The sequence below is a fragment of the Aquarana catesbeiana genome, linkage group LG12 (assembly GCF_042186555.1).
Source record: "Aquarana catesbeiana isolate 2022-GZ linkage group LG12, ASM4218655v1, whole genome shotgun sequence".
NCBI lineage: Eukaryota > Metazoa > Chordata > Amphibia > Anura > Ranidae > Aquarana > Aquarana catesbeiana.
The window spans coordinates 227,535,232-227,549,027 of NC_133335.1; the positions used below are offsets into that span (position 1 = coordinate 227,535,232).

Genomic DNA, 13,796 nt, shown 5'->3' on the forward strand with positions numbered 1-13,796 from the left:
GGTTCATTTGTCTTTTTTACTTCAAATCACTTCAAGAATAATCCAAACTTCTCTTCCAGGTCTGAAGGCAACTCTGGGGTGGGTATCAAAGGCTGGCTCTGGGGGGGCGGGCACTGAAGGCCGGTTAGAGGGGGGGGGGGGGGGGGCAATGAAGGCAGCTCTGGGTGGGTACTGAACCCCGGCTCTGGCGGGGTGGACACTGAAGGCAGCTCTGGGGGGGGGTACTGAAGCCCGGCTCTGGGGGGGGGGGGTTCTGAAGGCCGGCTAGGGGGGGTGGGTACTGAAGGCAGCTCTGGGGTGGGTACTGAAGCCTGGCTCTGGCGAGGTGGACACTGAAGGCAGCTCGGGGGGGGGGGGGGGGGGGACACTGAAGGCAGCTCTGGGTGGGTACTGAATCCCGGCTCTGGCGGGGTGGACAATGAAGGCAGCTCAGGGGGGGTACTGAAGGCAGCTATGGGTGGATACTGAAGCCCGGCTCTGGCGGGGTGGACAATGAAGGCAGCTCAGGGGGGGTACTGAAGGCAGCTCTGGGTGGATACTGAAGCCCGGCTCTGGGGGGGCGGGCACTGAAGGCAGCTCGGGGGGGGGGGGTACTGAAGGCAGCTCTGGGGTGGGTTCTGAAGGCCGGCTGGGGGGGTGGGTACTGAAGGCAGCTCGGGGGGGGGTACTGAAGGCAGCTCTGGGTTGGGTTCTGAAGGCCGGCTAGGGGGGGTGGGTACTGAAGGCAGCTCGGGGGGGGGGGGGTACTGAAGGTCAGCAGGGGGGGCACTGAAGGCAGCTCTGGGGTGGGTACTGAAGGCCGGCTCTGGCGAGGTGGACACTGAAGGCAGCTCGGGGGGGGGGGGGCTGAAGGCAGCTCTGGGTGGGTACTGAAGCCCGGCTCTGGCGGGGTGGACACTGAAGGCAGCTCTGGGTGGATACTGAAGCCCGGCTCTGGGGGGGCGGGCACTGAAGGCAGCTCGGGGGGGGTACTGAAGGCAGCTCTGGGGTGGGTACTGAAGCCTGGCTCTGGGGGGGGGTTCTGAAGGCCGGCTAGGGGGGGTGGGTACTGAAGGCAGCTCTTGGGTGGGTACTGAAGCCCGGCTCTGGGGGGGCACTGAAGGCAGCTCTGGGGGGGGTACTGAAGGCAGCTCTGGGGTGGGTACTGAAGCCTGGCTCTGGCGAGGTGGACACTGAAGGCAACTCGGGGGGGGGGGGGGGGTACTGAAGGCAGCTCTGGGTGGGTACTGAAGCCCGGCTCTGGTGGGGTGGACACTGAAGGCAGCTCAGGGGGGGTACTGAAGGCAGCTCTGGGTGGGTACTGAAACCCGGCTCTGGGGGGGGCGGGCACTGAAGGCAGCTCAGAGGGGTACTGAAGGCCGGCGGGGGGGGCACTGAAGGCAGCTCTGGGGTGGGTACTGAAGGGCGGGTACTGAAGGCTGGCCCCTGGGTGGGTGCTCAGTCTCCCTCTGCTGATATTCCCCTGTGGTAGTTTGTGTGTCCCCCAATCCACCCATAAGGCCATAACGGGGTCACCACACTATCCTATGGCTTGGTACTGGGTGAGGCCATTGGACAAAACTAGAATTTCATGAGATCTCAGCATTGGGAGTCCACAGAACTAGGACAGGGTGCAAAGAAGCTGGGTGCTGTTCAGTCTGTCATCTTCCATGTAGAATTGAAATGGTTTTGGGTGGAACTGACCTGTCAAGATGAGTGGCAATCTGTGTGGGATTAAAGCTGCCCCATCCAGTAGAGGGGCGCCATCACCCACATGCAAGTGCTGGGTCTATATTGGGGGTATCACTGCAGGGTAGTATAGAGTGCTTGGATCTGGCAAAATTTCTAGGAATCTGGCTGCAACAATCAATGGGAGTCTCATCTCACCCGTCAGGATTCAGGGGTGGGGTGGGGGGCTCTGCCATTGGTGACTTGTTTTGGTCATTCTGATCCTGACTTCGCCACCTTGTGAGCCACTGAGCTGCAACAAGCTTGTAAATCGGGAACTGCACCTACCAACTTTTTATATATAAAAAATTGTTTAAATATAATTTATAATTTTCATACATACAGTGTTTACAACCTACCAGACCTTTAACCATTTGACCATTTGACATTCCTGCTGTTCCAATTTTTTATACTTCTATTTTATCATCAGATATGTAGGTGCTCCCTCTAGTGGCCATCTGCTGTAATATGTAAAAAATAAAGGTGTGCACAGCAGGTGATAGTCTTAATGCAGGGATCTTCAAACTACGGCCCTCCAGCTGTTGCGGCACTACACATCCCATGAGGCATTGTAAAACTCTGACATGACTAGGCATGATGGGAACTGTAGTTCCTGAACAACTGGATGGCCATAGTTTAAAGACCCCTGGTCTAATGTCTATGATGCATAATAAATAAAATATGTATAATCCTGCCTAAAACTTAAAGTCCTAGTCTTTGTGGTGAGCTGCTGAATACAGGCCAATCAGGCTCAAGTAATGATTTTGTCCACCTTTTGGACACCCTGTGACAATCCACGGCCAGTGCCCCTCTACCGCTACCTGTAACTTGGGGTTTGGACACCTATAGTGCATGAACCTCTCCTCCACATCTAGAAGCCACCACTTGGTAAGAACTGTAACCCGGGGATTGCCCGTAAGGATCATCATTGGTAAGACTAAGGACCTGCCATAGGAAGGAGGTGAAGACACAGCAGTACACAGATATTGTCCCTCACTATCTGGACCCAGAATCCCGTAATGTAGAAGGAACCGCCCCCGTCCTATCAGAACGCAGCTCCAGTCATGGTGTCCAATCCTCCTCTAAGTGACTGTATATGACTTCCTGTACGCCTTAATGGATGATGTGTCTCCACTGGAGAGATCTCCTGTCCTGGCTGTCAGGTTGGATCTCTCCATGTGAGACGGCACAATTAAAACCCGTCTGGGGCTCCAACCCTTACCTTATCCAGTGGAAATAATGTTTCGCCAACGTTGGGCTTCACACATCCCTCCATGTACAGACAGAAGGTGATAGAATTACAGAATAACAGGAATACTCACAGTCCCCAGCTGAGGGGTCGGCCAGCCATGGGCCAGTAGCGGGAATACGCTCCATAGAGGACAGGATATGGAGGGGTCATGTCTATGACATCACCCAGCGTATGACATCACCCACCCACATCACTTTACTGGCTCCGATTGGCTGCTGTGGCCGACAGGCGCTCCTCTCCCTCCAGTCAATGCCCGGTATGAGCTCCAGCGCCACCTAGCCGTTCTTCCTCCGCGTAGCCTCCGGCATTGGTCTACCTTCCACAATGGCGGCCTTCCTTTACACCATAAAGATTCTAGAAGGAAACAAAAGTGTTTTTGCTGCCACCAGCAACCCGTCTTCCAGTCATTCCATCAGGAAATAAATAGCAACTTATAATTTTCTTGGGGGGACATCAACACCTTCAATAGACACGGGTCCTGTGTCTGAATGACAGGTCCTCACATTATACATGCCTGGTAATCCCACCATTGTCAACTCAGGTGCTGCACCCGGATGGGGGACATGAAGAAAACCTCATACATGACCATTCCTGACATTTCACCAACGTTGCTGTTTATTGGGTGAAGACCTTTCCTGAAAGAATATTAGAGGCGGAGCTATGGGGTAGCCAGACAACTGGTATTTTCAGATGGAGGTTTGCCTCTATATTTCTCTCACTAAAGGCTTCCTTTAAACCTGAACTCCAGGCACAAGAGGCCAACTCAGATATTACCCAGATTACTCAGATTAAGTAATGTGACATCACTGTGCTGTACATAGAGCAGAGCTGTGGGAGGGGCCCGTCAGGCTCTGCCCACTACAGGAGGGGGCGGAAACAAGACCAGTCCCCCTGCACAAGGAGAGAGCAGAGCTGTGGGAGGGGCCCAGCAGAACCAGTGTCAGGACAAGGTCATCTAGAGCCCCGGGGGGGGCAAACATACCAAACTGCACCGCCCCCCCCCCCCCAAAGATGTAGGAGGATTATGTGTCAGAAATCCCCCCCCCCCAAAGAAAGTAGGCACTGATCTGCATGCTTATCGCTCAAGCATAATTTCCCCCTCCTCTCAGTAAAAATCCACCCTCCTGCTGGCATCCCCCCTCCCAGTACAAATCTTTTACCCCCCATCATAAATGCCCCCCCCCACCTAAAAAAAAAACACCCCTAGCACAAATCCTATACCCCTAAACATTTCCCCCCCAGAGTACACAACTTCTCCCCCACTCCAAATCCCCAAGCACAAATATCCCCAAGCACAAATGTCCCCCCCGCCCCATCCCCCCTCCTAGAAAAAATCTTTGACCCCCCCCAAATCCTCTATCACAAATACACCCCCCCTAAAAAAAAAAAATCACCCCTCCTAGCACAAATCCTCTACCCCTAAAATTTCCCCTCTGAGTAAACATCTTCTCCCCCACTCCAAACTCCCCCTCCCAGCACAAATATCCCCCCAGCACAAATCTTTTTCCCCCCTCCCAGCACTAATTTCCTCCCCCTAGCAAAAATCTTTTTCCCCCATCCCTCCTCCCAACACAAATCCCCCTAAATCACCACTCTTCGCATCGCCCCCTCCCAAAAACAATACTAACAATAACAAAGCCGCACCCCAAATTCCCCCCTGGATTACTGCACAGATCTGGAAGAAGATTCTAGAAGGAGACACCTGGCCAATGCATTTGGATAATATTTCTTTAGTCTGGAGTTCAGCTTTAGCCCCGGTTCACACCAGTGTGATTTGTCATGCGATTTGACAGTTTGACCAAAAAAAAAAAAAATCGCATGACGAGTCACACCCCATTGCCGCCAACGGCACCGTTCAAATTGTTGCAGCGACTTTAAAAAAAAAAAAGGCTCCTGCATTACTACTGCGATTTCATTGAGACTTCCATTGACTTCTGTTAAATGAAGTGGCAAGCCTTAATGAAATCGAAGGTAAATCACACGATTTCAAAGCCGCACTGTTGTGAACCAAAGCCGGTTTTCTTCCCCTAATTTTAAATTTTTAGGATAAAACAGGGAGGAGTTAGAGCTGTGATCCCTCCCCTGCTCTCTCCAACACAAAAATATCATAAGAGTTTCCTCTGACTTCCTGTTGGGTCCCCTGCACAGGAAGTGAGGGAAAATCCAGCAATAAGAACCTGTCAGAGGTTCAAACCCCCCTGCACATAAAAAAAAAAAAAAACAACTATAAAAGACAATTTGGTATAAATGCCCCCCCTATGACCTCAATAGCCCACATGTGTTTTTCCTTTTATACACAAAACAACTTGCACCAATCATATGGCGGTTATCATAAAAAATAAATCATTTATGCAACAGCCCCTAGAACGCTCACTGGGAATATACAGGATATAGTTATGTACATACACGCTGCAGTGACCCACCACCAGCATCGGCTTTGTAAAGAGTTCATTTATCATCTGTTACAAAATATAAATATTTCTCATCCACCTCTATAGATTCTATGGATAGACACAGCGAGCAATAACATCAGCAGGTAATATGGAGAATAACAACATCCTCCGACAGGATCCGCCCCCTTTCAGGCGATTGGCGGTTTCACCTCCAGCCCTGTAGAGGGCGACGGTTGTCCACAGGTCATGTGACGTGTCTACCGACCCCCCCCCCCCCCCCGAGGGGTTTCCTCTGAGGGCACAAGGGGGGGGCGAAGTACATTAAAAGTGGCATATTGTGTCCCCAGTCCAACCAATCGGAATACAGTGGGAGGGTGGCCCCCAAGCAAGCGCATTCCACGCCACAGAAGCCGGAAAGGAAATTCGTCCATGATGAAGTCACCTCAAATCTTTAAGTGCAGGGGGGGCTGGGCTGGCCCATTCAGTGTACAGCGGAGGTGCATCCGGCGTTGGCAGGAGTGGCCCTGTGCCCGAGACGATTAACGAGAAAAAGTTTTGTCTTCAGTGTAAAAACAATTAAAAGGTTTCCCCAGTGCATCAGTTAAGACCCGCCCCCGCGGAGCCGGGTGAGAGCTATTATAAAGTGTACCTGTCATGAGTGCCTCTAACTGCCAAGCACATGTGCACAGGTATGAACCTTCGCTCCACCGCATGGCAACTCCTCAGCTAGGCAAGTTTAGAGGGGGAGGGGGGGACCTTTTCTTTACTTGCTCCTAACCTATATGACAAAGGGGTGACCCCGGGATGGGCCCTTGTAAGGTTTTTGGGGCCCAAGGCAAGGAAAGTAGGTTAAAAAAAAAAAAAACAACATATATTCTTTGGATCTCAGCTCATTCATTTCTATTGGGTGAAGAGGGCTTTGTGAGGTCAGAGCCCTTTTCTTTAAAAAAAAAAAAAAGAAAGCTTTGATCAGTCCCACATCTTATACTGACCAGCCGTCTATAGCAGCATCTCCCCGATCCACCGGTCCATCTCAGTCCGCATGTGGACTTCACACAGCACAGCTCACCAATTTGAGTCAATGAGCTGAGAGCGCCAGATCGTTCAGGAGCCCCTGCACCCATCAGTGAAGGGAGTTCATCGCTTTCTTGGGAGGATTGAAGGTCCTTCCATCACAAGTGAGTTACAGATTGAGGGGGTCCAAGCCGAGCACAGCCCTTGGCCTCCCATCACAAGTGAGCTGCAGAGCAAGGGGTCCAGGTCCAGCACAGCCCTAGACCTCTCACAGCCCTAGACCTCTCACAGCCCCTGACCCTCCAATCACATGTGAGCTGCAGGAGTGAGGGGTCCAGGCCGAGCACAGCCCTAGACCTCTCACAGCCCCTGACACTCCAATCACAAATGAGGGGTCCAGGCTGAGCACAGCCCTAGACCTCTCATAGCCCCTGACCCTCCAATCACATGCGAGCTGCAGGAGTGAGGGGTCCAGGCTGAGCACAGCCCTTGGCCTCCCAACACACATGAGCTGCAAAGTGAGGGGCCCAGGGACTCATACAGCCTTTGACCTTCTATCACATGTGAGTTGCAGATTGAGGGGTTCAGGGACTCATACAGCCCTTGGCCTCCCATCACACGTGAGTTGCAGATTGAGGGGTTCAGGGACTCATACAGCCCTTGGTCTTCCATCACATGTTAGTTGCAGATTGAGGGGCCCAGGGACTCATACAGCCCTTTGCCTCCCATCATATGTGAGCTGCAGAGGGGTCCAGGGCCTCATACAGCCCTTGGCCTCCCATCAAATGTGAGTTGCAGAGGGGCCCAGGGACTCATACAGCCCTTGACCTCCCATCACATGTGAGTTGCAGAGGGGTCCAGGGCCTCATACAGCCCTTGGCCTCCCATTGTGTGAGCTGCAGAGTGAGGGGTTCAGGCCCCACACATCCCTTGACCTACCACTTGCTTCTAAAGATAGGACACTGGGGGACGGGTGGAGAGAACGAGGTAACAGACTGCCCCGAAAATTAAAATTGAGCAATTTCATAATGCCCTGTGGCCACAATACAGCTCTGTTGACAGGTACACTTTAACTGTCTTTCTAAGAGTAATGCCTTTATAAATTCATTATATATATATATAGCTATATACACGGAGTAACTAATCCATTCACAAACCACACGCATACATTTTACAGATGTGCCTATATACATCCATACATAGGACCCTCCCACGCCAACCAACATTCATAGGACCCTCCCACACCAACGAACGCTCATAGGACCCTCCCACACCAACGAACGCTCAAAGGACCCTCCCACACCAACGAATGCTCACAGGAAAACACTCAAACCTGTAGACACTTCAGGTCAAGTCCAAAGATTTCCTCGAGTGCAAATCACAAAAAACAAAAGAAAGTCCCATTGAGAGGCTGCGGTGTCAGTCCCGCCCGGCGCACACCCTCGGCGGTCGGCGCTCGTGTCGGGGGTTTCCGGGCCCGCGGCAGAGAAGTAACAGTATAAAGGTTCTCCATGACCTCCAGATCTGCAGCACACGTCCTCCTGTCCTGAGAAATCCCGAATCCTTCCAGAAACTTCAGATCTTCTCTGCGGGTTGCGCCTTATCTGTTGAGGAAACGGGACACAAAACTCATTAATCAATCAGCCAATCAATGTATTCCCATCACACAACCCCAGAAATGTCATATCCTGCTCCTGAGATCGGAAGTAAAATTTTAGGCATTCCCTGCAATAGGAATTTCAGTTTTGGCGAGATACTCCCCTAAGGGTTAACCATTTCTACAGGGATGCAGACCTGGCCACTTTCTTCTCCAGAACACAGCGTGCATCAGGTGATTATAATGAGCCAGACCCTCTTATTCAGAATCAGTTTGCACAGGACATGGGGGGCAAACAGCTATTTCTCAGAGCAACATCAGGTGGGAATCTGCAACAAAGTTTGTTACATTCCCTGCAATGTACAGTGGGGAACATAATGATTGGATCCCCTGCAGATTGTGTAAATTTGCCCACTTACAAAGAAATTAAGGGTCTATAATTTTTATCATAGGTGTATTTTATATGATCGAGACAGAATATCAACCAGAAATCCAGAAAAAACACATGATACAAATGTTTTAAATGGAGTTGCAGTCCAGTGAGTAAAATAAATATTTGATCCCCAAGCAAAACATGACTTAGTAGTTGGTGGAGAAACCCTTGTTGGCAAGCACAGAGGTCAGACATTTCTTGTAGCTGGTGACCAGGTTTGCACACATCTCAGGAGGGATTTTGGTCCACTCTTCTTTACCGATCTTCTCTAAATCCTTAAGGTTTCTTGGCAACTCGAAGTTTCAGCTCCCTCCATAAATTTTCTATAGGATTAAAGGTCTGGAGACTGACTAGGCCACTCCATGACCTTGATGTGCTTCTTCTTGAGCCACTCCTTTGTTGCCTTGGTGGTATGTTTTGGGTCATTGTCATGCTGGAAGACCCATCCACGACCCATCGTTGGTGTTCTGGCTGAGGGAATTTTACACTACATGGCCCCGTCCATTGGCCCCTCAATGTGGCAAAGTCTGCCTGTACCTTTAGCAGGTAAACAGCCCTGAAGCATAATGTTTCCACCTCTGTGCTTGACTGTAGGGATGGTGTTCTTAGGGTCATAGTCAGAATTTTTCTTCCTCCAAAGACGGCAAGCCGAGGTAATGCCAAAGAGCTCAATTTCGGTCTCATCTGACCACAGCACTTTCTCCCAATCCTTCTCTGAATCATTTAGATGTTCATTGGCAAACATCAGATGGGCCTGTACAAGTGTCTTCTTGAGGAGGGGGGCCTTGCAGGCCCTGCAGGATTTCAATCCATGGCGGCGTATTGTGTTACCAATGGTTTGTTTGGTGAATGTGGTCCCAACTGCCTTGAGATCATTCACAAGTTCCTCAAGTGTAGTTCTGGGCTGATTCCTCACTTTTCTCACGATCATCCTCACACCATGAGGCAAAATCTTGTATGGAGCTCCAGGCCAAGGGCGATTGATGGTTATTTTGTATTTCTTCCATTTGCGAATAATCGCGCCAACAGTTGTCTCCTCCTCACCAAGCTTCTTGCTGAAGGTCTTGTAGCCCATTCCAGCCTTGTGCAGGTCTACAATCTTGTCCCTGATGTCCTTTGACAGCTCTTTGGTCTTGCCCATGATGGTGAGGTTTGGAAGAAAGAGATTCTGTGGACAGGTGTCTTTTATACACATAACGAGTTGTCGTTAGGAGAACCTTCTAAAGCTGGCCATACACCATACAATTTTCCTGTTCAATTTTCTTTAGATTTACCTTCAACTATGTAGTACAAGGGCCTGCCTGATTGCATCCAAATTGAAAGTGTTTAGGTTTGACCTCCTATTATATGGTTTTGGTAAATCTAAAGGAAAGTTGAACAGGAAAATTCAATAGTGTATGGCCAGCCTTACATTGACAGGACTAATCTGTGTACCACATGAGCACCTACTACAGGCAGTCTGTGGGAGCCACAATTATAGTTGGTTGGTAGGGGGTCAAATACTTATTTTAATCACTGAACTGCAACTCAATTTATAACATTTGTATTGTGTTTTTTCTGGATTTTTGGTTGATTTTCTGTCTCTATCATAAAATACACCTATGATAAAAAATATAGACCCTTCATTTCTTTGTAAGTGGGCAAACCTACACAATCTGTAGGGGATCAAATAATTATTTCCCCCACTGTATAACTTCCAAAATAAAAAACAATACAAGATTGGAGGAAAAGAAAAGAAAGAGGGAGAGGAGGAGTAAGAATGAAAAAAAAAAGGAAATGGGGGGGGGGGGGGGGGGGTGTTGCCTCCTATTCTTTAAGCCAAACTGCACACTTTAGTGGCCTTTGGGTGCCCCAAGGAGAGTAGTAATGCAGTGCGCAGAGTGTGCCGCAGCGAACTGTGGGTGTCGTCAAATTGCTCTTGCTGGCATTAGACATGTGCAGAATGAAAAAATTTGTATCATTTCAATTCCTCATTTACATAAATTCGTTTAATTCTTTTTCGGAATTCGTTTTCGAATCGATTTAAAAAGTTTTCGAATCAATTTAGAATAGTTTTCACATTCGAAAAGTTTTCGAATTCGAATCGTTTTTCCAATTTCCAAAAAGAATAAAAATAGAATAGAAAATAAAGGAATAGAATAGAAAAAAAAAATGTATTTTTTTATTCTATTCCTTTTTTTTCTATTCTATTTTCTTCTCTCTAGAAATTGGAAAACTATTTGAATTCGAAAAGTATTTAAAACCTATTCGAATTTCGTCCAAATTTTTTTTTTTATTTTGGATTCATTTAAAATTCGGTACTATTCTAATTCAGAACGAAACAAACTGCACATGTCTCGCTGACATCATCGCCCTGCCCCCCCCCCCCACGCCCCAGTGATGCCAAACCTGCTACCAGACAGCCGCCCACAGCCCCCGGGCAGCAAAAGATTTGTGGGTGACTATGTTGGTTACTTGGGGAGAAACAGCCCGGTCTGAATAATGTGTCTGGGTTTCAGTCGACCTAAAACCTGGACATATGTTTCAAAACCCTGGACTGTCCGGGTGAATCCCGGACAGGTGGCAACCTTGGGGGGGGTGTTCTTAGACACCAAGAATTCTGCTTCTACAACTCACTCAGATTTGCCATTTTATCTTTTTAATGATTTTATTAAATACAAATGTTGCCTCTAGTCTAGTGAGCATTATTAATAAAATGTATCTTTTCTTCCTTGGAGAAGAGAAACTGTTCAGGGGTGGGTTCCCATTGGTTATTACAGTGATCACATGACTGGGAGGGGGTCCTCCCAACTCTTGATCAATAATATGAGATCAGGAGTGGTCCAAGGGGGCCCATGGGTGTTCAACCTGTGGCCCTCCAGCTGTTGAAGAACTACAAATCCCATGAGGCATTGCAAGGCTGACAGTTACAAGCATGACTCTCACAGGCAGAGGCATGATGGGACTTGTAGTTCCGCAACAGCTGTAGGGCCCCAGGTTGAGCACCCATGGATCTGTGCAGCAAAATGGAAGAAAAGCCACTTCCTCATATATGGGTTACATCAATGTCTAGGGGCTCTCCCGCCAGCATGTCTTCGGAGTGTGGGAGGAAACTGGAGTATCCGGAGGAAATCTACACAGGTACAGGGAGAACATGCAAACTCTATGCTGCCTGGGATTTAAATAGACATGTGCACTGCCGGAAAATACGTTTTTTTTTTTGTTTGTTTTTCGGGTCATTCGTTATGATTGCAATTCGTAAAATTTGAAAATTCGTAAATTCGAAAATAAGAAAGAAAATCCAATGCTAAAGAATAACTAACTAAAAATAATAACTATTAAATTATAGGTATTGGAAATTCCTTTCAAATTTGGCTGTTAGTGAACGTAACGAATACGAATTTATCCGAAGTTACGAATTATCCGAAATAACGAATGCCGCATCTAAACAAATGCAATGGAACAAATTAATAATAATAATAAGTTTTTATTATTATTATTATTATTATTTATTGATTCCTTACGTTCCATTTGTTTAGATGCGGCATTCGTTATTTCGGATAATTCGTAACTTCGGATAAATTCGTATTCGTTACGTTCACTAACAGCCAAATTTGAAAGGAATTTCCAATACCTATAATTTAATAGTTAGTAATAGTTAAGTGATTATTAGTTAGTTATTATTTCAGATTTTTGAATTTACGAATATTCAGAAAAATTTGTTAAAACGGATATTCGTTAATTCGGATATTTCTGAATTAACGGATTTGTCAAAAACCGTTAATAAAACGAATTGGAGACGAATTGCACATATCTAGATTTAAACCAGTGCTGCAGGGCAGGAAGTGCTAACCACTGAGCCACTGTGTGCATGCAGAAGCACGGGCGTGTCATAAACAATCGCCCTTTTATTAACAAAATCCCATTTTCACCTCTTTATCGCCCCCTTCTGTTATATCCCAGCGCTGATCATCTTCCTGTCCACATGCGCACAGCGATGGCGGCCTGGCATTTCTCAGGACCACCCCGGTGTAATGTGTGTCAGCACGATGCTTTTTTTTTTTTTTTTTGGCTCCATTCCCACCTGAGCGTAACACAGCGACAGCTGCTGCAGCACGTTTTTGTGTTTTTCAGTGGATCGTTTTTTTGGAGCGGCACCATTCATTAGAGCGGGTCTCCCTTACACTCAAAAAACACTACAAAGGAGCTTACGTACCAAATCTTTTGGCGGTGCGATTTTTGCCGCCGACGTTTTTTTTGATAATCGCAGCAAAATTGTACCGCGTTTGGGGCGCCATTAAGAAATAAATGGCAAATCGCGAATGCGTATTGCCGCAATTCCAGAATCGCAAGCAAAATGGCGGCGATTCCGCCCGCTAATTCAAAATCGCCCAGGTGCGAATGGAGCCATAGTCCCTAAGGTTGACAACCCAGGAGCACACTAGAAGACCAGGACAGAGTTGTCAGCCCTATAACAGGAAGTGCCTGAATAAAGACAAGTATGGCGGGATCTCCATCGGTTATTTTAATGGAAGATGCAGATTTCAGAATATTGAAAATGACTTGAACATGTTCCATTTCCTTTTTTCGTTTTTAAAGCCTCTGGACTCAATGTAGGGGGGTGGCAGCTGCCCATGTGATGGAATAAGAATATTAGACTAATAATAAAATCCATGCGCTGTAGACGCATGTAAAGGTGTTGGAAAAAAACAAAACAACGCACAATTTGTGTGTTACACCCATCCCTACACAGATTGAGGGAGCCATGGCTGGACCCAGTGCTGCAGATAACAATAATAAAGCTGTCCCATGGCCGGACCTAATGCTGCAAATAATAATAAAGCTGTCCCATGGTTGGACCCAATGCTGCAGACAATAATAATAAAGCTGTCCCATGGCCAGACCCAATGCTGCAGATAACAATAATAAAGGTGTCCCATGGCTGGACCCAATGCTGCAGATAACAATAATAAAGCTGTCCCATGGCCGGACCTAATGCTGCAGATAACAATAATAAAGCTGTCCCATGGCCGGACCCAATGCTGCAGATAAAAATAATAAAGCTGTCCCATGGCCGGACCTAATGCTGCAGATAACAATAATAAAGTTGTCCTATGGCTGCAGGGCCACCACGGGGGGGGGGGGGGGGGGGAGCCCATACACATGTAAGGGGCCTGGGCATCCCAAGGGGCCCAGGCCTCAAACAATCAGTTGTTGCTGGGTGCTCAGCCTTCCAGCTTCCACCTGTCCTGTAGCCGATTGCTCCAATGAAGAGGAACGGATCCTGATGTAAGCAATGGGGTCTTCACAATACTCCCTCCTCCCCTTCCACTACCCCAAACTATTCTCTTAAACCTCTCCGCTCTCCTTACCCAACTCTGCTCTTCCCTTCTAACTTTGGGGACCCTATTGAAAGGGAAT

At 48.1% G+C, this 13,796-nt stretch overlaps 1 protein-coding gene across 2 annotated transcripts in view; it reads right to left on the reverse strand.

Moving 5' to 3' along the window:
* Positions 1 to 5,279: 5,279 nt before the first annotated feature.
* The window catches only part of AATK (apoptosis associated tyrosine kinase), a 67,819-nt gene continuing 59,302 nt past the window's right edge, over positions 5,280 to 13,796 (reverse strand). For both annotated transcript variants that reach the window (XM_073606852.1, XM_073606851.1), the window contains exon 13: positions 5,280 to 7,970. In XM_073606852.1, coding sequence (XP_073462953.1) covers positions 7,942 to 7,970 — 29 coding nt within the window. In that variant the 3' untranslated portion in view covers positions 5,280 to 7,941. The remainder of the gene's footprint in view (positions 7,971 to 13,796) is intronic.